Source organism: Myotis lucifugus, unplaced genomic scaffold, assembly GCF_000147115.1.
Source record: "Myotis lucifugus unplaced genomic scaffold, Myoluc2.0 scaffold_61, whole genome shotgun sequence".
Classification (NCBI taxonomy): domain Eukaryota; kingdom Metazoa; phylum Chordata; class Mammalia; order Chiroptera; family Vespertilionidae; genus Myotis; species Myotis lucifugus.
Window position 1 is genome coordinate 4,256,389 of NW_005871109.1, and position 25,004 is coordinate 4,281,392.

General features: G+C 46.2%; 1 protein-coding gene across 1 annotated transcript in view; it reads right to left on the reverse strand.

Moving 5' to 3' along the window:
- Positions 1–210: 210 nt before the first annotated feature.
- SWAP70 (switching B cell complex subunit SWAP70) overlaps positions 211–25,004 on the reverse strand; it is a 74,710-nt gene continuing 49,916 nt past the window's right edge. Inside the window, exons 4-12 of the mRNA XM_006089634.2 lie at positions 23,726–23,953; positions 20,656–20,802; positions 19,240–19,348; positions 16,646–16,827; positions 11,918–12,025; positions 10,235–10,401; positions 3,566–3,764; positions 2,123–2,219; positions 211–1,577 (exon numbers count right to left, since the gene is read on the reverse strand). Coding sequence (XP_006089696.1) covers positions 1,471–1,577; positions 2,123–2,219; positions 3,566–3,764; positions 10,235–10,401; positions 11,918–12,025; positions 16,646–16,827; positions 19,240–19,348; positions 20,656–20,802; positions 23,726–23,953 — 1,344 coding nt within the window. The 3' untranslated portion in view covers positions 211–1,470. The remainder of the gene's footprint in view (positions 1,578–2,122; positions 2,220–3,565; positions 3,765–10,234; positions 10,402–11,917; positions 12,026–16,645; positions 16,828–19,239; positions 19,349–20,655; positions 20,803–23,725; positions 23,954–25,004) is intronic.

Consider the following 25,004-nt stretch of genomic DNA (forward strand, 5'->3'; position numbering starts at 1 on the left):
AGGGAGAAATTGTCTCTGTAAGTTCCCGTCCGTGAGCGGACACGGTTACCCACATCAGTGACTCAGACACCGAACACAAGGCCACAGTTCACTTAGTGACATTGGTGTGAGGCCCACACTGCAAACCCAGTGTTTTCAGGAGGTGTCCCTCTCCCCAGCCCACCTCCTTGTATGAAAACACAGACACACACCCAGACACACACACACAACTTCATGGTACTATTTTATTAAATCAGACAGTTTTAGATGTATGTTGTTCTGGGTTGGTTTGTTTTTTTATTTTCTAAGTCCATTTTTTAAAAACCATATAAAATATGTTTACTATATCTTAGAAAATTAGCAAAAAAAATTAAGATTGTTCAACATATTACATTGTACAATTAGGTAAGAACGTTTGAAAATTTATAAATATTTTGTTCCCTCTTAAGACGGCACATGACAAAAATACACTTTTAAAATGTTTTCATAGGTAATTCCTATAAATGATCATCCTCCTGTTTATTAAGTAAAAGGCCCGGTTAGGACAAGCATGCCCACACTCCTAAAACGTTCTGTACAGTAACTACAAGTAAAGCAAGGGGTCCGTCAGCACGTTGACAACTGAAACCATTTTTAAATCTTAGGAGGAATCCAGTTACTCTCAAAATATCATTCCACACGGGATCCACTTAGTTCATCTATGGGCTTTGATTCGTAAGTACAGCAGGTCCTTGAATAACATCGTTTTGTGCAACACTGATCTGTTACAATGCTGAGGAGATACCACGAAAACTTCACGCTGGTCTTTACAAATTAGCCTGCGGGAAAACTGGTTTTGCTGTATACGTCTCTTCGCTTAGGGTCGGAGAACCTGTCGATAATGTTAAGTGAGGACTTGCTGTATCTGTCTGAGCCAAAGCACTGTTTAAAAGGATGTGTACTGCCCTGAAGCCAGATGTCAGTCAGTGGCACCGTGCTTTAAACAGAAACCTGCACAGCCACACCCTCAGACACGGTCCATGGGCAGCTGCTGGCTTCCGTCTCTGAGCAGCACGGTCAAGGGCATCCCGTGTGAAGTGCCAGGCCATTGGCCAATCTAGCTTAGAAACAGGTACTGGGAGGAGGACACGTGCTGCAGAAGGAGATGAGGAACTGAGTCACAGAGGTCCAAGCATCCAGGGAGCCAGAGCACCAACCCGCGTCCCCCCTCCCCCCCAACAGGACGATGACGGTGACGCTGACAAGAATGAGAGCTACAAAGGAATTTCCAGAAGCGGCAGTTTTCAAAGAAAGAGCCTGAAAGTGTTGACTTTTCTCCTTTCCAGATAAGCCCTTATCTGCAGGAAGAGGACCAAGGCTTCCGCAGTATCTGGACCGAATGGGAGGTTGAAGGAAGAAGAGTTAGAAGCAGCAAAGCCAGTTCCTTTTGTCTTTCGCATCAAGCCCTCCAGCTGCACACGGAGCCCAGTGGTGGCCGGGACGCTGCCGCGGTCACTCGGTGCCCTTCTTCCCTTTCCAGCTCTTCTCCCGCTCCTCCAGCTCCGCCTGGGTGAACGCGGCAGGGCCCCAGTGAGTGACCAGGTGAGGGTTTTTGGAACCTGAAAGACAAACAGGCTTTAAATACAGGAAGTACTGTGTTCTTCCACTGACATGATCATTTTCCCACAGACAAAACAGTGACTTTTCCACTGATTTCTTCTCCGAGGAACATCTGAAAGTGCCACAGCAGCCAAAGCAACTAGAACAGTGGTTCTCAACCTTCTGGCCCTTTAAATACAGTTCCTTGTGTTGTGGTGACCCCCAACCATAAAATTATTTTCGTTGCTACTTCATAACTGTAATGTTGCTACTGTTATGAATCGTAATGTAAATATCTGATATGCAGGATGGTCTTAAGCGACCCCTGTGAAAGGGTCGTTCAACCGCCAAAGGGGTCGTGACCCACAGGTTGAGAACCACTGAACTAGAAGATGTGCACAAAGGGATCACCGGGCCTTCGCGTCTGTTCAAGGGCAAGTAAGTCAAGAGACGCTTGCCCTGAGCAGCTTGGCTTCTGCACATTGGGGCTGAAGAAGTTTCTTTGCACAAGTCTGATGCACATAATGAAACAGAAAGGTAGACCGAATACACACACAGCTGTTACCTGGTTCTATCAGGCGGATGAGCCCTTCGTGCTGGGCCACTTTGTCCTTCCAGCTCTTGGTCTTACTAGTTGCCATCTCCAGCTTCTTCTTAACTCCCTGAAACAGAGCAGGTTTTGGATTTGGCAACACACACTGGTAGTTGAAGAGCCAGACAACAAAGACTGGCCACTTCCCATCAGCTCGGTTTTCTCTGTGAGCCCTCACAGCCACTCTAAGAAGCAGGAACCCGCAGCGCCCCCTTATGCAGGTGCAGAGACTAGGATTCAGGGCAGTTGAGTGTCACACCGAGGACCTAACCCACACTGATTACAGGTGAGTGTCAAGTCCCGGTGCCTGCCTCTCGGCTCCAAGTCCACCCTCCCTTGCCCAGCCGTGGCTCTAGGGCAGGGGTCCTCAAACTACGGCCCGCGGGCCACATGCAAATACAAATATTGTATTTGTTCCCGTTTTTGTTTTACTTCAAAATAAGATATGTGCAGTGTGCATAGGAATTTGTTCATAGTTTTTTTTAAACTATAGTCCGGCCCTCCAACGGTCTGAGGGACAGTGAACTGGCCCCCTGTTTAAAAAGTTTGAGGACCCCTGCTCTAGGGTAAGTCTCCCCACCAGCGGGCACCATCTCAGCTCTGTCAGCAGAGGGGGCTGAAGGGGGAAGGGGCTTGGCTTCCCAGTTCCACTGGGCTCTTCTCGGCGGCTCAGCCCCCGTGGCATGTGGGACACCCGTGGTGCACCCCAAGGGGTTTCAGTGGCACCTCCCTGTCCAGCTTTGGCCAGGGCCCCAGAGGCGGCCCCCAGTGAGCTCCGTGGGCACAGCACCTCGGGGAGCTTCCCTGCCGTCCAGTGACCACAGCTGTGCCCCCCCAAGGAGGCCCAGGTCCCAGCACTGGGCTTACGGGGACCCTCCAGGCGTGTCCTTCCTGGGTGCTCTGCCTCAGTCCTGCTCCTGCCATTCCCATGCTCTTAGAGTCCTCTCTACCACTTCATAGGGGATCCGGTTATAGTTAACACTTGTTTATATTCAATTTTCCCTGTTCCAGTTACTGTGTGGGTTCCATCTCCTGAGTGGACTCTAACCAATATGCCTCACCGCCTTTCTTCTTACTTCCAGCTAAGCAAAATTCTTACTATGGCTTCTTGCCGCTAAGCCAATGTTCTCTCATTTTAAAAAAAGCGTGTTTGCCCGGCTGGTGTTGCTCAGTGGATAGAGCGTCCACCTGCAGACGGAAGGGTCCCGGGTTCAATTCTGGTCAAGGGCATGCACCTCAGTTGCAGGGGCACGTGCGGGAGGCAACCAATAGATGTGTCGATGTTTTGCTCTCTCTGTCTCTCCCCCTCCCTCCCACTCTCGCTAAAAATCAATGGAAACATCCTGGGTGAGGATTAACAACAAAACAAAAAGCTTGTTTTTAACCATTTAAATGCACATGTGCCGTGTAGGTTACCTCGTACTGCTCAAGCGCCTGCTTCCGCTCCAGCTCCAGCTGCTCCAGCTGCGCCATGGCTTCCTGAAGGGCCCGCTCCTTCATGATGCGCTGGTTCTCCAGCTCCTGCTTCTCCGCCTCGGTCGTCTCGATGGCCTGCTGCTGCTCCAGGTGCCACCTCTCCAGCTCCGCCCTCTTGGAAGACTCTTCCTCCAGCAACCTGCAATGTGGGAGCTCAGGATCGCGGGGGCCCGGGCCTCCACACCTGACCCCCCACCTGACGAGGCACTCGAGCAAAGAGACTCTCCAAGGTCACCCCATCCGCCTCTCTCGTGCTGCAAGGAGGAAACTCGGACCCAGAGAGGCCCGTGTTCGCAGGACATGACCCAAGCGTTCTGCTCCAAACTGTTTCACCCTCTTTTGAAAAAAAAAAATTAATGACATTTAAGGAGGCTTCCTGTGCCTTGAGCCGGGCCAATAGTTAAGTATATTCCTAATTAATCCTCACAATAAGCTTAAGATGAAGAAAGTGAGGCATAAAGGTTAAGTGACCTGACCCAGGTCATTTGCCTGGCAGGTGGCAGGGCCACGTTCTGAAATTTGCCTGGTTACTCCAACATCCAAACATTTTTCATCTGTAAAAACCTATTACAGAGGAAAAAGCTGACAAACTAATGAAGGTGAGGGAAGAAGGAACCAACAAAAGGTAGAATAATAATAGAAGCCATTTACTAAACAATCACTACATGCCAAGCACTTTACCGTCGTCGTCATCAACCCCACAAACAAGGCGCTATCATTTCTACGTTTTACATGAAGCCACTGAAAAGCAAACATGTAGCAATGGGTTTCAACCCAGGTCTGTGTGACTCCAAATGCTATGTAATAAAAGGCTAATATGCAAATAGACCGAACGGCGGAACAACCGAACAACTGGTCGCTATGATGTGTGCTGAACACCAGGGGGCATGCACAGAATATGGCAGGCGTCGGCTGCGGTGGGATGGTGGAGCAGGTGAGCAAGGGTACCAGACCAAGGCGGGGCGCCGGTCGCTGTCATTGGGGCGAGCCTCTGGTGGTTACTGAAAATTCTTTGCTCCTGCATGACACGGTCCCGCCTGGCACTGCACCTGCTGCCAGCGCCGGCTCCGCTCACACCCACTGCGGGCACTGGAGCCACTGCTCGCACCCGCTGCCAGTGCCCGACGCCGGCCCCGATCACTAGGCGCCATCAGTGGATGTGAGCGGCGGCTGCTGGCCCCAATCACCCCTGAGGGCTTCTCCACCTCCCCCTACTCCTGAGGGGCGATCGGGGCAGCAGCCAACACTCGCACCTGCTGACGGCGCCACCCCAATCGCTTCGCGCCGTCAGCGTCAGCAGGTGCTAGTGGGCCGGCGCCATCAGTGCGTGGGAAAGGCGATGGCGGGAGCGGGGCTGCAGGCAGACAGGGGACGAGGGGGGACGGGGCTGCAGTGGGAGGGGCTGGGCGGGGGCGCAGAGGATGGGCCAAGACCTGCCCTTGTGCCCACTGCAGCCTCGTGGCCCACAGTTCCTTTCAAGGTGCACAAATTCGTGCACTGAGCCCCTTGTGTTACCATAATAGGCTGCCTGTCTGAGAACTTCCAGATACTTAGGTATTTAAATCAACTAAACCAACAGACAACCCAAACCTGTACCCAAAGCACAGACACTGGTCTGTGCCAGCCCAGGACAGGACGCACCACTAGTGTCTGGACCTCAGTAACAAGCCATACAGCAGGCCAGTTACTACCCGAGAACATCTGCTCTTCTAAAACCAACAGCAAAGGAAGTAAAGTAACAGACTCCACACCCCTATCTAACCACCCCCCCCAACTACTCCACCCTAACCCCCAACCACAGCTCTGTCAAAATTCCCTCTACAACACCCTGCGAGGTGATTACCCAACTCGGCTCGAATACCCTGTGTGATGGGCCACTCGCTGCATTATAGACTGAGCCAGTTGCTTTGTGGGCAGTCTCAATCCTGGGAGAGGTCTTCCTCGGCCAAGATGAGCCCTCCCGCCTCCCATCCCTAGCTCCACAAAGGCCAATCGGTGCCCCTGGGATGTCTCTTGGGCTGCGATGTCCACACCTGCACACCCTGCAAGTGTGGTCTGACCAGCACAGTCCATTCCCCCGCTCGCGTGGACCTACTGCCCCCTCCCGTGGTCCTTTCTAGGTGCTGGGACACAGCAGTGAACAAGACCGGAGGGCCTGCTTTCACCCCAGTGTGAGAGGATGGAGGGGGAAGGACACTGGCAGCGTGTGGCTGCCCAGCATCTGAATCCCCTTCACACGTCTAGAGAAGCCGGCATAGAAGGTGTCGTGATGGAAAGCAGGGCGCACCTCCTGCTACAGAAGCTGCAGGCAACACCTGCTCTCCCTGCCCCTTGGCAGCCAGGACACGAGGAAAGCCTGGGCTTGCTAAGCAGCTGCCCCTCCTGGATTTTCACCTCTGAGGGAATTGACACAAAGAAGCAGAGACAGTGGGGAATTTATCGTGGCAGCAGTAGCCGCGATCCAGTGGTGGCAGGAGCAACCACCGACGTGGTGCCAATGTCGGCACCACGGCCTCCTGACGGGACTCTTCCCGTGGCCTGGTTTGGGCTGGGGTTTGGTTCCTGCCTGGGTCCCAGGCCTGGCCACCTGCTGTTCTGTGGAACTGGAGATCTACCTAAGAACCTTCCCAGGAATTGTTTGATTACTGTAGCCAACGCAAGTTGTTTCTGTGGTTTGCAAACAAGCCCCTGACCAAAGAATCTAACCTCTCTGTTTCCTCATTTACAGAAAAGCTATAGGAACGACACCCACCATCAACGGTTTGCTGATGCATTAAATGTGACAATGCGTGTAAGGTACTTAGAACAGCATCCATCACATAGAAAATGCTGACTAAAGCAGCTTTTGTTATTATGGAGGGATTATTGCCTCATTAGCTCTGGATTCTCACATTCACTGAGGCTACCTGAGAGTAGATGAGGTTTTTGGCAATCACTTCACAAGGAAAGTAAAACTCCGAATCTTTTCAAATGAATTTCTATTCAGCCAGGTCTCCTGGATCCTGTACTTGTTCTGTTGATAATATTTTTTTAAAAAAATTATTGATTTCAGCAAGTAAGGGAGAGGGAGAATAGAAACATCAATAATGAGAGAGAATCATTGATCAGCTGCCTCCTACACACCCCACACTGGGGATTGAGCCCCCAACCCAGGCATGTGCCCTGACCAGGAATCGAACCGTGACCTCCTGGTTCATAGGTGAAGGCTCAACCACTGAGCCACGCCAGCCAGGCTTCTGTTGCTATTTTAAACTATCTTCTTGGTATCAAACCATCATTCCAGCCTGTCAGTGTCTTTTGAAGAATTCTTATTTTGACATTCTACATATTATCTCTCTTCCTCATCTGCAAGCGAGATAAAGGAACAGAAGCCAACACTGAGTGACTAGCAAACGCCAGGCCTTGCACAAGCAGCCTGCATGCATTATCTCGTGTCATCTCCTCCACCCTGCAAGGTTGGCAGTTACCCTTCGTCTGTGGATAAGGAACTGAAGGCTCAACGCAGTGAAATGGCTTTTCTAAAGTTACACAGCTAGAAAGTAGCTGGGAACCAAACCCAGACCTCACTCCAGAGCTTGGTTCCTCACTGCCTTCACATACGTGAAAAGTATCACACGTGAAAGAGACTGTTGTTCTGAGAGGCCCCCAGGAGTAGAACTTGGATCCGCTGAGTTATTCACAAAATACCCGTGGGCGCTTGCCGTGTGCCAGGCACGGCACCAGCTGCCGAGACTGCAGACATGACTGAACTGTGCCACAGGCCTCACAGGTCCGAAAACGTAGTGGGAGGAAGTTATAATGGGACAGGTGATGGCTCAGCCTCAAGAACTTTCCAATAGTTGGGTTTTCCCAATGTCAACTGAACAGATTTCTTCTGAGCTCCCATTCAGAAGAGGCTAGCGAACCTTCAGGTTACACATCAAAAAAATAAACTTCAATTTTAATATATCAAAAAATTGACAAGACCCCGATGGCTCAAGTCAAAGTTCTTGCACTTAAACAAGTTACTATATAAAGCATCTCTGGGGAGCCTGGCCGGAGTGGTCGGCGGTTGAGCATCGACCCAGGAACCAAGAGGTCGCTGGATGGATTCCCAGTCAGGCACATGCTTGGGTGGTGGGCTCGATCCCCAGTGAGGGATGCGCAAGAGGCAGCCAATTAGTGATGTTCCTCTCTCGTCAATGTTTCTATCTGTCCCTCTCCCTTCCTCTCTCTCTAAAATCAACAAAAACATATTTAAAAATAAATAAAGTATCTCTGGGGACATAGTGAGATAATGTTAAGACACTGACAGAGAAAGGGTCATCCAGTGGAAGAACAAGATGCCAGTGATTCCAAGAACGACGTAATATTGCTGGAAGAAAGGGCGGGAGGATTAACTAAAAAGCCCTCGGCATATACCCTTCACCTAAGGTTGTTTCATTTCCTTAGAGGGAGACTTAAGTGTTTCTATCTCAACTCCATGAGGACTTCCCTTGATTTGCTACCGAGAAAGGCCTGTTCTGGGAGTGGGAGCAAGGAGAAAGCCCCCTTTGCCAATCTGACAAAATGACCCTCTGAACCAGGCCTCGCCTTCCGGGATTGCAAGGGAGGGACTGGCCGTGCTTAAAAATGACCACCAGAGGGCGTCAGTTTACCCATTTCGAGTTCCAAAAACTAAGTTAAAAGAAAAATAATTTAAAGCAGCAAAATAAATACCGTATATTCATAAAGTGGCTTTTGCACATCAAGAAAAAAAATTTTTGTGCAGTAATTTCAGCTTATTGGTGCAAATCTATACATATGTAACAACTACATTTGCACTCAAAAGGTTGAAACCATTTTGCTATGTACTTAAATCAGAATGTACAAAATAATTAGCCAGAGTTTTTTAAATAGCAATACTCATTCCTGGCTCCTACCTACAGATATTTTGATTCAGTAAATGTAGGACAGGCCCTACATGTGTATTTTTTTTTAACTTTACAGGTGATTCTAATGTTTACCACTGGTTAAAAGCCACAAGTTTTATCCAAAATTATCCCTTATTCAAAGATCACTCATTGATAAATAAAAATAACTAATCTATAATAATAAAAGCATAATATGTTAATTAGACCAGATGTCCTTCCGGATGAAGCCGGGGCTGCGAGGGAAGCCCGGGTCCCGGGTGCCAGAGGGCACGAATTTCGTGCATCGGGCCTCTAGTATGAATTTCGTGCATCGGGCCTCTAGTATTTTAATAAGTTTCTAGAGATATCTGGTTCCCTCTGTGATCCAATCTCTGCTGTGTTATAATCAACCTCTCTCCAAACTGCAGGGAAGTAAAATATATATCATAGCTCTCCTGTGAGTGCTCTGGGTAATCTACAAACCTTCCCGGTAAGTGAACCTTGTGCCAACATCACTGCCAATGGCAACTGGGTGGCAGTTCTAAGAATCTAGTTAACATCACAGGACACTGAGAACACACCTGTGGGACTGTAAATGCCAGGCAATATGCTAAGCATTTGATTTTCTACTTAGAAGATCATTTTTCCTTAATAGAATTAAAATCTTCAAAACCCATTTATTTTTAAAATCATTTTGGCAAAGCATACAACGAAGACCTCCTCTCTTCTCTTCCTGCCTAAATATTAAGCGAGCCTCCTCTGCCGCTCCACATGAGAACGGCAGCCGTGGGAAATCTACCGGGCCGTCCCGCAGCTGTTCCCCAAAGCGGAGTCACAGCTCGAAGCCTGTGTGCACCTGCGCTGACCAGCCGGCCACTGGGTCAGTGTGTTCAGTGTGGACAAGACATCGTAAAGAACACAAAGGGAAGCAAGTGGGAGACGAAGCGGAGAGCTCCAATTTCATGTTCGGGTCTTCATTCTACCCCGTCCTCCCTGCTGCTACAAAGACCAAAAACGCAGTTCTCATCCGAGAACATGACTATCACAAATAGTAAACCTGGCTTTAAAAGCTCTAAGCGGGGGTGGGGAACCTTTTTGTTGCCAAGGGCCATTTAGATATTTATAACATCATCCACTTAATATAATTCACTTAATATAAACGTATGTTGCCATGACGAAAGCTCCTAGATTTACTGAATTTCGAGTCCCGCCTGCGGTTGCCTTGGCAGGGCCAGACCAAATGATTTCACGGGCCTTGTACGGCCCATGGGCCCGACGTTCCCCACCCCTGCTCTAAGGGAAAAAACAGTCTAGCTTTTAAGAAGTTCTAAAAGTAAGCTTTTGAATAATAATTATTTAAAGAATCTCACTAATCCCAAATGACCAAATGAAAACTGCTGATTTCCTCCTCCTCCCCCAAAAGCGGCTGCAACTCTGGCGTGAAGCAGGCCCCTGTCTCCATACCAAGGGCTCTTCTCTGGTCCGGAACATGCCGGCGAAGCTAGGGTCTTGCCAGAGCTGATCCTGGGTCCCTGGGCATTCTAGCTGGGCACCCCGTCCAACACACCGAGACGGCTCTGAAATACCGGTCAGCCCGCAGCCCCGGAAGCGAGGCTCTCCCAGCGCCCCGGACTGAGAATAGACAACGCAGCCACCGAGCCTCCAGGTCTCTCCCTCTCCGCCAGCGTGAGCCCTTCCTAGAAACTATGCAAAGGCGAGTACACAAACGGATGGGCACCTGGCCTGAAGCTTCCGCACAGTCTCTTCATCTTGCCGGGCCTGCCGCTCATCCTCAAGGGCCTCCTGCAGCTTTAGGTACATGTCTTCCAGCTCCCGCACTCGCTGCAAATACTGTTCCAGTTCACAGGACTTTTGGGCAACCTGTTCTTCCATCTGCTGTCGGATCTGACGGTAGAAAAGGGTCATGTTCAATCGCAGGCTGGCCTCACCCTCAGGGAAACCCTCCCACTCCACCACCGTCCTGAGGGGTTGCCACTGCCCACAGCTGCAGCCCCGCAGGATGGCGGGGCCCTGCCCTTCGTCCTTGACGCAAAAATAGAGGAATCGAGCACCCACTCCCAATACCAACACCAGAACCACACCCAGAGAGTCTGGGACAAACTACAACCCCGATGCTGTGTTCCTGCCCTAGTACATTCTCCATCCTTTCTGCTCCACACCTTACAATCAAGTCAAGGGAAAAAAATGTTTCCCTGTATAATTTCTCTTTAGATTATTTTCTGTCTTAAAGCTACAAGCCCTTTACCAACAGAGTCTTCTCTGAAAGGAATGACCCTTTCCCCAGTCGGAACTGCCGAAGGGAAAGGGAAACACTGATGTGCGGAGCCTCCCGCACTTACCTGGCAGCCTAGCACCCCCTTCCCCCTTCCCCCGCTCCCTAGGGCACCCCCAGCCCTGGGGAGACTCAGGCAGGGAATTTAGTGTCCTGACAAGGTTATGGCTTCTCTCTTCTGGGTTTAAGAGTTTGAATCTCTGCCTTAACAAGGAAAAGACAAGGGCATCCTAAATATAATAGCGCACACACGAGCATATCCAGTTTATAAAACATTTGCACTTGCATTAGCTCACGTCATCCTCATAACAGTCATGACGGATCATATGATAACTCCCTAATTTAAAGACGAGAAACTAGTGCTCAGGAAGGAGCAGAGAGGAAACAAACCCAGGCCCCTGGCTGTGCGGGGGCACCCTTTACATCACTGGCCCTCCTCTGTGCGCTGTTCTCTCACAGCTCAAACATGTCCATTTCAACGCTAAGGGACAAAAAGTTACCAAAGGCAATGTATGAGCATCTAACAGGCGCTGGGCTCAGCACGCTCCCACACGGTCAGAATTCAATGTGAGAAGACCTGCTAACTACGGGCATCTGGGGAGGGGAACCTTAGATGAATCAGAGCTGCTGAGGGCAGCAGACCGGAATCCGTATGTTTTCATGATTTCAGGACCTCCGACTTGGCTCATTACAGAGGAGAAAAGTCATGGAACCGATGTGCACTTTTTCCATAGCTATTTATTTTCCAAGCCGGAACACTTTGAGCGGGAAAAGGGATGCTGGTAATAATTATACCGGGATGGCAGAGACTGTCCCAGTCAAACCAAGACATAGTCACCCTAACCAAGCCCTTATCGCCCCATTCCTTAAATTACCACTCAGGGTCTTGAAAGCAAGGTTTATGTCTTGTACCTTTACATTCTGGGCATGGTGCCCGGCACATAGAAGGTGCTCAATAAACCAACAATGGATGAATGAACAGACACATCACTTCCCCAACAGCCCACGGCAAGCCAGCAGCAGAGCCAAGCTGACAACATGGCCTTACTGCAGCCTCCCAGGCCCCCGCCCCCACGACCAGGCTGGCCCTGGGACGGCGCCGGTGTTCCCCAGGCGTGCGGTACTCACAAGCTTCTCTCGCTCCAGCTCCGAGCTGAACCTGGCCTGCAGTTCCACTTGCGTCTCAAGGCGTTTCTTTTCTTCTTCTGCTGCCCGAGATGCTGCTTCTTCCAGTTTCTACCCAATCGAAAGCCATCCACAGAAAGGCATTTGGAGAGAGAAATGGTCACACTTAAACATGTGCGAGAATCCACACTTTCTTGATGTTCCACAAATACAGAACAAAAACTTTTAGATCTGCTGGACTTCCATTCCAATAATTTTCCCAGCCAACGTACAAAACAAATTCGTTAAATCAATGACTACTGATAAGTCTGAACAGCATTTTGCAATGGAGTCACTGAGTCACATTCGTTTGCAAAAGTATTCATGAGTTCGAGATCTACTTCTTGGGTTCTTACTGTACAGTGTTGTCATCTTACACATTATTCCTTAACACTTATGAGAGCCCGACTTCCAGAAGGGTGGCCTGAGGAGCTCCATATTCTCTTTCCCCAGTGAAACAACAATTAGAAACAACCGCTTAAGCCCGGCCTCGGTGGCTCAGTAGTTGAGCCTTGACCTATGAACCAGGAGGTCATGGTTCAATTCCCAGTTGGGGCACATGCCCGGATTGGGGGCTCCATCCCCAGTGTGGGATGTACAGGAGGCAGCCAGATTGATGTTTCTCTCTCATAATGGATTTTTTCCATTTATCTCTCCCTCTCCCTTCGTCTCTGAAATCAATAAAAATATATTTTTTTTAAAAAGAATGGGAAGAATATATGTTCATATTTCCTTATAAATACTAAATAAACCTAGAAGGATACACAAGAAATAAAAAATAATCGATACCTTAGGCACGGGGTGGGAGCTAGGCAAAGGGAGAAAAGAAGTGGGAGGAAATATTTTCACTAAATCCTTTTGTAATTTTTTTTTTTTTTTTTTTTTAAATATATTTTATTGATTTTTTACAGAGAGGAAGGGAGAGAGATAGAGAGTCAGAAACATTGATGAGAGAGAAACATCAATCAGCCGCCTCCTGCACACCCCCCACCGGGGATGTGCCTGCAACCCAGGTACATGCCCTCGACCGGAATCGAACCTGGGACCTTTCAGTCCGCAGGCCGACGCTCTATCCACTGAGCCAAACCGGTTTCGGCAATCCTTTTGTAATTTTTAATTTTGAACCATATAATTATATTACCTACGCAAATGATTATATTTTTTAAAGAAACAACAGTAGAAATGAAACGTTATTTTGGGAGGAGGAATGAACAGACAGAACAAAATTCTCTTGATGATACTCTAATGGTAGATGTACGTCATTACATGTGTCCAAACCACAGAATGTAGAACACGAAGAGTGAACCCTAATATAAACTATGGCTCTGGGTGATCATGAGTATCAGTGTAGACTCATCAATTGTAACAAATGTACCCACTCTGGTGGGGGATGTTGAGCATGGGGGAAGCTATACATGTGCTGGGGCAGACGGCATATGGGAAATCTCTGTACCTTCCATTTAATTTTATTGTGAACCTAAAACTGCCCTACAAAAATAAAGCCTTTTAAAAAAATTATTTAAGTAAAGTCTTTAAAGAAATCTATTAATTTATATTTTTAAAAGGCAATACCAGGATTTCTTATAGCTTCTTCCCGATCAACTAAGGCCTAGCAAGTTCTACAAAATTCACAAATATGTAGCCTAATTCCAGGCCAGGGCAAAAATTTTATTTCTTGATAAGAAAAAGAAAATTAGAGATTGTTAAGGGATCTGTAACAATTTTTCAACACCTATTCATCAAATCCCAAACCAGTTGCTTAAATAATTCTATGAAACCTGGCCAGCGTGGCTCAATGGTTGAGCATCAACTATAAACCAGGAGGTCAGGGGTTTGATTCCCGGTCAGGGAACATGTCCAGGTTGCGAGCTCAATCCCAAATAGGATTGAGCCGATCAATGATTCTCTCTCATCATTGATGTTTCTATCTATCTCTCCCTTTCTCTCCCTCTCTGAAATCAATAACAATATAAATAAAAATAATTCTATGAAGCTATGTAATAAGAAAGCTGTCCAAGTGGCCTAGGCCCTGTCAACTCAGGCAGGCACTCACATAACAGAGCAGGAAGGGAGACCTGCATGCTACTGGGAGACCAAGTTCAAAAGAATTTAAAGGGACACCAGATGGATGAAACTCAAATGCATGACGCTAAGTGAAAGAACTGGTGAAAACACATATGCTGACTTATTCCATTTATGTGAGAATTTGGAAAAGGCCAAAATACAGGAACAGATCGGTGGTTTCTAAGGGTTGGGGTGAAGGGGGGTCTGCATACAAGGAGCAGAGTGAGGAAATTCTTTGGGGCACTGGAGTTTGTCTGTACTCTGTCTGTGGTAGTTACAGGAGTCTAGGCGTGTATAAAAACTCATGAAACCAAACATAAACCACAAACTTGCTGCTTGCAAATTTCTTTTAAAGACAGAACACGGGAGCTTCTAAACTATTGGCAATATTCTATCTTAACTTGGTTGGTACTTTCAGAAACAGTCGCTGTATTTGCATACACATATTACATGCTCTCCTCTGTATGTATGACCCATTTCGTAAGTTATAAAGGAGGGGCACCATGTCCAGATCCCCACTCGTAACACCCGCCCCACTCTGTGCACAGTGGGTGGAGGGAGCAGCAACCTCATGCTGCAGGTGCTCATCCGAGCCTGTGAAGGGAGTTTTTAAAGAAGACGTACTATAGCCCAAAGAGGCGAGATGCAGGAGTGATTTGGGAAGAAGAGCAGCAAGACCTTAAGAGCTGCTTTTATTTTATATATATATATATATATATATATATATATATATATATATATGTATATTTTATTGATTTTTTACAGAGAGGAAGGGAGAGGGACAGAGAGTTAGAAACATCGATGAGAGAGAAACATCAATCAGCTGCCTCCTGCACACCCTCTACTGGGGATGTGCCTGCAACCAAGGTACATGCCCTTGACCGGAATCGAACCTGGGACCTTTCAGTCCATAGGCCGACGCTCTATCCACTGAGCCAAACCAGTCAGGGCCTAGAGCTGCTTTTAGAATGTCGATGTGCTGGGTAGGAACAGCTACTTCTAAGATTGTATGTCCACGTGGTTCTTACTATTATTAAAGTATATTTAAAAATTCTTTGGGAGTCCACGAGGAGGAAGTCAGCATAAAGTGTGGTATTTCCATGGGTAGCAAAGAGAGAACCTCACCAGGAATGAGGGGCCTTATACTGATACCGCTGTAATTAACCTAGTTATGAATAACCGGAAAGGAGCAAAGGGAAGGCCAAAACATCATGGGCAGGTCATTTGTGCAGCTCTGCCAGGAAGCTGCAGCTTCACACTCCCCAGGGAGTCTCTGGTCTGGTCTATTCCCTGCATGTCTCTGGGGGAAGGAGTGGGGCTGATACATAGACGCAGGCCCAGTAAAGTTTGGATGAAACAGGGAGGGTTCTCTCCTGTCAGTCACACCTGGGGACAGATCATTGGCCAGAGTTGGCGTGGCCACTGCAAGCGCGGGTAGATCTGAGACACTGAATCCCCTAAACAAAGAAGTCCGCTCTCTTGCTCTCTTGCGCTCTTGGCCTCTGGCTCCCTCGGGACTCATGTTGCAGGGGGAATCCTCTCTTGGCTCCCCTTGGAGCCCAGATGGCCCATGGCCATGTGGACCTCACCCACAAAGGACTAAAGGACTACAACTAGCCTGATGCTGAACTGGACCCGGCTGCCACATGCAACCGAAACTCTGGCCACTGGCTCTGATTTTAGCTCTACTGAATCCCCAGCTGCCCTCCTTCCAGGACCGGACTAAGGGAAACGGGACTTTGGAAACCCAGAGATGTAATTCCATGCAAATAAAAGTCACTCATCTTCCTGTGCGAGTCTCAGAAAATTCTTTTTCTTGAGATGTCGTAAGGACTCCACCCAAAGCACTCAGCGGGGAAAGGACATCCCCCTTCCACCGATAACAATACTATAAGCACCCCCACATCCCAGGGCAAAGGCGCTGCAAAGGAGGACACACAGGTCTTTCGGCTCATGGCTCACACGTGCTCAGTGATTCAGGCAGACGGGCTCAACCCAGAGGTATCCCAGGTAAAGACCAGGGCCACACGCTGGGCACTCACCATTAACTCCCCGCGCGCCCCCCAAACAGTGACATAACCCAGGAACAAGATCGCTCAGTGACCGTCAACAACTCCCCTGTACAGCCTATGGTACTTGTCCCCTACCCCTGAGATGGGAGGAGAAGCTGACCCAGACTGGACCTCTGACTCCGGACAGTAAGTAAAACCCACAATTCTACACTCAGGGTCTCATAAGGTCCTCACGAGTGAAGATGAGAGCAAAGGGGAAAAACTGAAAAAGCAACAGACTCTCCCCAGGTCGCCAAAAGTGACCGTGACATCTCAGGGGAACAACATTTCTCAACCTTCTCTGACAAAATTCAAGTGTGCTTTCTTATAAATATGCTTCTCTGGTCAATGCAATGTCCCTGCTGCCCTGAGGCCCTCATCCTTTCAGGCTGGGGAAACCAGGGTGTCCTGAGGGTGTAGACACACTTCCTGGGAACACAGTTCGCCAAAAAAAATCTCCCCAAAACTGCAGTAACCTGGTCTTAGTAAAATCAAAGCTCGGAAGTGAGGCAGCTGTGGCTCCTGCGATGCCAAGAGCCCTCCGGGCCCGGCCCAGCGTCCGCTCCCCTCTCCTCACCTTCCTCACGGTCTCCAGCTCCCGCTGCTTGTTCTCGTTGGCAGCCTGGAGCTCCTTCATCTGGCGCTCCAGCTCCTCCTGCTCAGCCAGCAGCTTCCTCCGGCGTTCCCTCCGACTCTGGCGGGCTTCTTTGTGTGGCGGGGGGCTGCCCAACTTCAGCAGATGGATGGTAGAGTGAATGGCTGTGAAAGGTGCAGGGGAGAACACAGGAAATGCCCGTTATTCTTTGTAACCCTAACATGCAAAGGCACAGCGGGAAGGAAGCCCGACGGGCCTCAGTGTAGATTCTGACTCTGCCACTGAGTATCGGTGTGACCTTGAGCAAGGCACCAAGGTCACACCGTGGCTTCAGCATCAGTTTCCTCATCTCTAAAATGAGAGCGATCATCTCTGAAGTCACTTTTAGTTCCAAAATTCCAAAATTATATATCTGTGCTTAAATAGATGCTTGATTCAGGAATACCACACACATTTGAAGAATTTATTTAAAACAACACTTTCAAATAAATAACACTTTCAACTCCCTTCCCCATACTTGTCAAAAGGCTAAGATTTAGCCGTAGTGAGGGCTGAGATTCAAAGTTCCGGTATCTGATTTGCTACCTGCTGTGTTGTTTGCCCGACATCTATGCCTTTTGAGATCGTCTCCCTGTATACCTCCCTCCTGAGATGTTAATAGTAGCCTCCATTTATTGAATCCTTACTATATGTATACCCTTTCCGTGCATTATCTACTTTTTATGTAAAACCTAATTTCTTTCCTAATGGTTTCACTTGTATAATTTTTTAATAGTTACTACTTTTGTTCAAATTCAAAAGCATGAAAGGACATAGAGGAAGTCTCTCTCCTACTCCTGTCCCCAAGTACCAGTTCCCCCCTCCACCAGCAACCACTGCTAACAGTTCCTTGGGCATCTTTCCAGAAATAGATTAAGAATATACAAGTAGCCCTAACCGGTTTGGCTCAGTGGATAGAGCATCAACCTGCAGACTCAAGGGTCCCGGGTTCGATTCCGGTCAAGGGCATGTACCTTGGTTGCGGGCACATCCCCAGTGGGGAGTGTGCAGGAGGCAGCTGATCGATGTTTCTCTCTCATCGATGTTTCTAACTCTCTATCCCTCTCCCTTCCTCTCTGTAAAAAATCAGTAAAATATATTTTTTAAAAAAAGAATATACAAGTAAATATGTACATACATCCTCTGCCTCCTTTTGACACGAACAGTGGCACAGCACACTCTTCTGAGCCTTGGTTTTCTCATTTAATTTATCCTTCAGAGCTTTCATATCACTACACAAAGTACTGCACAGTACTCCACTGCATAGCTGCACTGTAATGTATTCAACCATTTCCCAATTAATGGACATTTAGGTTGCTTGCAACGTATCACAAGCATCTCTGCAAGGATGTATCATTTTAAATATGTGAGTATAACTTCATTATTTAATTATCAACCTTTACAACAACCCTAGGGGGCAGTACTGTTACTGTTCCCATTCCACAGGAGAGGGAAGCAGCTACAGAATTCATAACTCAGCCCACGTGACTCAGGAAAGACGATTCAAACCCAGCTGGGCTTGCCTCACACTCTTAAACCACATCAAGAAAGAGCACAACTTGCAATGCAATCTTTTTTCGCCTGACACTGAGGGTCCCTATGACTTTGACTACATTTAGTTTTAAATCCTAGCTCTAAAAATACTATTTCTCTCGGTATACCCCTCAGAAACCTAGCTTTTTCCCTGGATAATCAGCCACCCCCGAGGCAGCAGAAGACAGCCCAGACCTGACGAATGGTCACAAGGTCCAGACTAAAGATAACATCTTGACCTAAGTTATGTTTCGGCTCCTGAGCCCTAAAGTGGAGATGCCCAGCTACTTCCCCAAGAGCCCAGACAGAGGGACGCCTGAGCAGACCTCAGAACTGTCCTCTAGACCTGAAGAAATGATTCATTCCCCTTACCTCACCTCCAACCAGTCAGCTCCCAGCACGACCCTGAGCCCCTACCCCTCGGTGTCTTGTGACTTTTGCCCTATATAATCTTAACCTGGTGCCACAGAGGAGCCGGGTTTTTAGCATTAGCTCCCCATCGCTGGATTGGTCACTTCAATATTAAACTATTTTTCTTTCTATTCTGCAAACTCCTGCGCCTGCATTTGTTCGGGCCAGTGCACACAGGCAGGTGGACTCAAAACAAAAAAATTGGGGTCCCAATAACATAACTAAGTCCAAGAATATCATATTCAGAAATCTCCCCATCATTTTAAAAAATCTAATATATAGTGTCTCATTCTTGACGGTCACTTTAAAATTCTTCACAGTTGTTAAAAGGGGAAATTCCATACTCTTCAAATAGTAGGTGTGAATAAAACTCAAAATGTCCAGTTTACAATTTTCCCATAAGATGATTACAAAAATGAAATTGACTAAAAATGTGGAAACTGCTCTTGATTTGTTTTTCTTTAAGCTACCATGTCACACCAGTAATAACACAGACAATGAGGGGACAAGGCCTCAGTATCTGTCATGAACTTCAAAAATAGAAAGTCAGAGCTTTCGAGTTACATCATGACCAACAGTAAAATTCACCTTACCTTGAATCCACTCCTGCTTCTTCTTCTTATCTGAAGCACTGATCTCAAAGGTCTTATCAAGACACTTTATGAGAAAGAGGCATTTCTTTCCATCTTTGTCAGGCAAAGACTAAAACAGAAAGCCAAGTTAGTTCTTTTTTGTTGTTTTTTCTTTTTGTTTGTTTTTTTACAGAGAGAGAGAGAAGGAGGGAGAAACATAGACTTCTGTTGTTCCACTTAGTTATGCATTCATTGGTTGCTTCTTGTATGTGCCTGACCCGGGATCAATCCCACAACCCTGGCACATCAGGCCAATGCTCTAACCAATGAACTACCTGGCCAAGGCTAAGATATTATTTTTAAGTTTTTAAATTAAATTCAATCTTAGTTATTTATACAAATCTGGCTGGAATTCAATGTTAATGAAAAATACCTCTAAATGCATATAACTGATTCACTAATTCTATCCCCTGGGCAACTTTACTTACGGGAACAATGACTCCTGATCAGTATACCAAATCCTGACCGGGAGAACCACCACCTGATGGGGATGCCATGCTTTGGGCTTCCCTGGCACAGTGACTCACACCTGAGCACGTCCCTTACAGGAACCCTGGGAGGTACACCCACGGAGCTACTACAAGTGCTCACTCCTCGGAGCGATGAGGCTTCTAAGCCAGAGTGATTTCCACACCTGCCAGAGGTGTGCACCCCTCTCCTCTCCTTGCACCTGGATTAGTGCTGGCAAGCTGTGGTTCCTGACCTACATCCCTATGAGAAGACTGGTATGGCCTATTGTAATCTTTGTGACTTTCCATGTTTAGCTGAATCTAAAAAAAACCCTTAATGGGTGTTGCACACCCTAAAACATTAATTCTATACCATTTCATCCATCAAAATACATTATCATTTATGAGTAAGATCATAGGTATTCGAAATGTTCTTCAACAAAGACAGGCCTGGTAATAGTTCAGATATAAATACTCAAAAATGTATGCTCCTGAGGACTTCACTTCTTGACAGAATTAACAGTTATGAATAAGATGTACTGAAAGTATTCAAAGGTATTGCTCACTTCATCTTCAGTTTTATTCATTGCACTCAAAATGGCCCAGAGTTTCTGGTATGTTCATTATTTCAAATGATTTTTTTGCTTTATTTTCTTTTGATGACTCCGTTTTATTCAATAAATGATTCCATAAATGTACAAACAAACACGATTTAATCCCTATCCTTTTTTCACAGTATAAGATAGAAGACAAACTCACATTAGAAAAAAAATTCTGTCAGGTATCTTTAATTTTTATTGCAACTTTAGCCTATATTATGCTGGAAATTAAGTTTTAAGATTATTTTAAGGCCCTGAAGTCTACAAGGAAGATAAGCAACTTGAGCAGCAGGGGGCAGCACCGCAAAGAGGTAACAGTCGGCTCTTACCTCCACGCAGCAGTTTTCATCCAAGACAATGTCTCCTTTCTTATCTTTCAGATCCTCACTCACATAATAAGAAATCACATTGGGTTTTAGTACAAACCAGCGTTCAGTCCAGTTTTTCCGTCTATGGCCTTTTTTCATCATGTAACCCTATAAGAGATTAAATCTGACATAAATGCCTGTATCTCTCTTCCTAGATATTCCTACCTACTCCATTATCTGATAGACGGTTCTTGCCCTTTGTGGATCATGAAGCCTTTGAGGATCTATGAAAGCCAGGGACACTATTCCCAGTCAAATTCACATAAGCACATGCAAACAAAAGCCTATGCAGAATTTTAGACACCCCTCTCCTCCCCGCAAAGCTAAATAGACAATAGACTTTTTAAAATATATATATTTGTATTGATTTCAGAGAAGAAAGGAGAGGGGGAGAGAGATAGAAACATCAATGATGAGAAAGAATCATCTATCAGCTGCTTCCTGAAAACCCCCTCTGGGGATTCATTCTGCAACCCAGGCATGTGCCCTGACCAGGAATTGAACCATGACCTCCTGGTTCATAGGTCAATACTCAACCACTGAGCCATGCCGGCCAGGCAGATAGTAGACTTTAGAATCCCTGATGTTAATAGCACTGTAGTTTTTTTTTTAAATTCCATATATTTTAGGGATGCTTATTGAAGTATTTATAAATATTGCCCTAGCTGGTTTGGCTTAGTGAAGAGAGCATCAGCCTGCAAACTGAAGGGTCCCAGGTTCAATTCTGGTCAAGGGCACATGCCCGGGTTGTGGGCTCAATCCCCAGTAGGGGGCGTGCTGGAGGCAGCCAGTCAATGGTTCTCTCTCATCATTGATGTTTCTATCTCCCTCTCCCTTCCTCTCTGAAATCAATAAAAATATTTTTTAAAAGAAATATTTATAAATTTTATAAAATGAAACATCTGAGATTTGTTTCAAGACAATACAGGAGAAGCAAAAGTAGGTAGTATAGGATTCACCATGTATTGGTGGTTGATGGGACTGGGTGGTGAATATATTAGAGTTCATTATACTATTCAGTCTATTTTGCTTTGCGCACACACACACACACACACACACACACACACACACAGTACTCTCAGTAAATTAAACCCTCAGTCAGTAAAAATGCTAAAAGGTGCTAACAGCCAAATATACAACTCAGCCAATCACCTTCTGACACCAACCTACCTTTCTACCTGATCTCACAGTATTCTGGAGGATGAACTCTGCTCCAGATGAGCAGAGAAAGAATGAAGCAATAGGTAACAATACTGGCTTCTACGTGTAGCTTCTATGCATACTTATAAGTCTGTACTTCCTCCCCATATATCAGCCTCACAGGTATATAATTCAAACTTTTACTTCAAGAAAATTATACCTGATTATAGCCTTTTAAGGTTGTTCAAGACTAGCTGGCATTTAAATATTAAATGTACCAGGGGCGGAGCAAAAAAAGGCAAAGGGAGTAAGAAGCACTAATTGGTAGTCACAAAATAAGCACAGAGATGTAAGGTAAGACAAAGGGAACAGAGTTAACAATGTTGTAATTACTATGTATGGTGCCAGGTGGGTAACGGAAATATCAGGAGGAACTCTTTGTAAAATATGTGATTGTCTAACCACTATGCTGTACAGAAACCAATACAAAATAATACTGAAACTAAGCTGTAATTTTTCTAATATTTTTAAGCTATCTCATACTGAAATCCACCCGTAATCCTTATCCTGCCGTCCTGATGGGCTTAGTGCTCCTTCACAGAGATCATGTCTTATATCTCCTCGAAGCTCCAAAAACCTATACAAATTAAGCCTCAACTACTGTTCATTGATGGGCTCCACTAAGAAAAAAGAGCAAGGATGACAATATTACCTACTCAGCAAAAAAAGGACCAAAGTAAGGAAATCACAAATTGGAGTTATTATTCAATATTATAATACTAGAGGCTTGGTGCACGAACTGTCCATGGGTGGGGTCCGGCCAGCCCACCTTTATCGGGAGAGGGGGGCCGATCAGGGATAGGCCAGCTGGGGGGAAGGGCTGCGGGTGGTTGGCCGGCCAGCCCCGCCCCCTAGTCAAATTCCCAGTCAAGCTCCTGGTGGAGGGGACAATTTGCATATTAGCCTTTTACTATATAGGATAAGAAATTTGAAAGATCCACTAATAAATGTATACATTCCATTTAACAAGCATTAATCTCCCCATATGATTACCAGTTGCTTTGCAGGTGCTGAGAAAACAAATATCATAATCTAATAAGACAAGTGCAATTTTGTTATGTAAAGGGGTTTTCTTCCAAAAATAAGGGTATTTTCTGATTTTATAAAAATAATATATAACCATATACATAAATTCATGTATGTTACTAAGTCCAATAATAAGAAAGGAATCAAGAAGAAAATAAAGTTCGCAGAACTTCCAGAATCCAGAGGTGATCACTCCAACACTCTGCTGAGCGCCCTTCCTGACAGCTCTGTGCCCACACCTCACACTGTTAAAGGAACTGCAAGGCTGCTGCTCACCAACATGCCGTGGGGATCTTTCAGATGGACAGGTGTGGAGGTACCCATGACATGAGAGTCCTTTAAAAATCATTTGGAAATGTGATCATTTAAACAGTTCTTTCAAAATAGCAGCTCCGCCTGGCCTCAGTGGCTCAGTGGTTAAGCGTCAACCTAGGAACCAGAAGGTCAGTTTGATTCCCGGTCAGGGCATATGCCCGGGCTGGGGGCTCGATCCCCAGTCAGGCAGAAGGCAGCTGATCAATGATTCTCCCTCATCATTAAGGTTTCTCTCTCTCTCCTCCCTTCCTCTCTGAAATCAATAAAAATATATATTTTTAAAAAATAGCAACTCCAATGCTTAACCATACTTCAGAAATGCACCTGTAATTCTGCAAAAGGAAAGCCTGAGAAAATAAGACTTTGTTCAGCTCTAAATCCGTGTACAAGTATAAGTGACTTATACTCATCTTTGTGATGAAAATCTGTCTGAGTTCAAACATGTCAAATTCCAAAGGTGAGAAGAAACATGGTGGTACAGGAGTCTTACCTGTTTCAACACATCTAGTATCAGCTCATTGAAGACTTCATTGATGGCCATGGACACCGTCTGCCGGTCCATGCCTTTGCTGAACTGTCCGGTTCCAACGAGCTCGATCAGCTCCCACACAGAGAGGCCGTCTTTCCCGTCATCGAAGTTGACTTTATAATCTTCAAATTGTTCTTGCTGCCAAACTCCTCCCATGGCGTCTGTCAGTTTCTTAAGCAGGTATTCAATCTACAGAGAGAATTTAGAAGGCATTATTTACTAGTAAAAAAATAACCTTTTAACTTAGGTACATATCTACGTTATGTACACTGATAAGGTCCATTTAAGAAACATTCTTTTACAATTCCAACAGCGGATCATGACTCTGTTAGGGAGAAGGGTGTGGACAAATGCCACTGGTTCTACATTGACCTTGAATGAGTAAAGGAAGCAAACCCTGATAACCCTCTGATCGTGTATTTGCATACATTTCCAAAGCAAACTGCACACATACACTGCCATAGGCAAACTAACTAATGTGATCTGATTACTCTCTCTTGGATAAATATTTTAATACATCAGAATATTCATTTTTTTAAAAAATATTCATCTTTTTCTAATATGCAAGCACCCAGTTAAATAAGCATCTCAAAGTAAAATGTACAAGTTACTCCCCAATTTACACATTTTCAATATAAGGCAGTTATTTTAAATTCATGCTGCCTTCTCCCGTTAGGAATGCTGACAATGTTGTAAACAATGTAGACTTTCTAGCTTGGCCTGGAAGAGCTTCTCATACCCTGAAACACTGAGTCGTCTCCACCTTCCAAATGGCTTCCTTTCTATTACTGATTTTGGTTGGGGCAGTACCATCCACCATGGCAGGATCCTTGTTCCCCACGGCCTTACATCAAATCGGCGACAAAATCCTACGGTGTTTACCCCCCTGGAGAGGTGGTTTTCAAACTGCAGGTTATGACTCAATATGAAATCAACTTAGTGGGCAGTAAGTAGCATTTTCTTTAAGGAAATGAAAAAATATTTCAGTTTATCCACAATGAAGACAAATGTTTTGAGTGACAAGTCTTGCTTGGTGTGTGTGGGGTCGTGAAATAAAATGTTTATCTTCCTGTAGGTCGCAGTCAAAGGGGAATGAAAAACTGTCCAAGACAGTTCTCAACTCCGTCTCCTCCTACCCCATCTGCCTTGGTTCAGGCCTCCCATTGGTACCCCGGCCTCCAGCATCGCCCCCGGTATCTGTATTCTGCCAGAGAGATTTTTCCAAAACAAAACCTGAGCC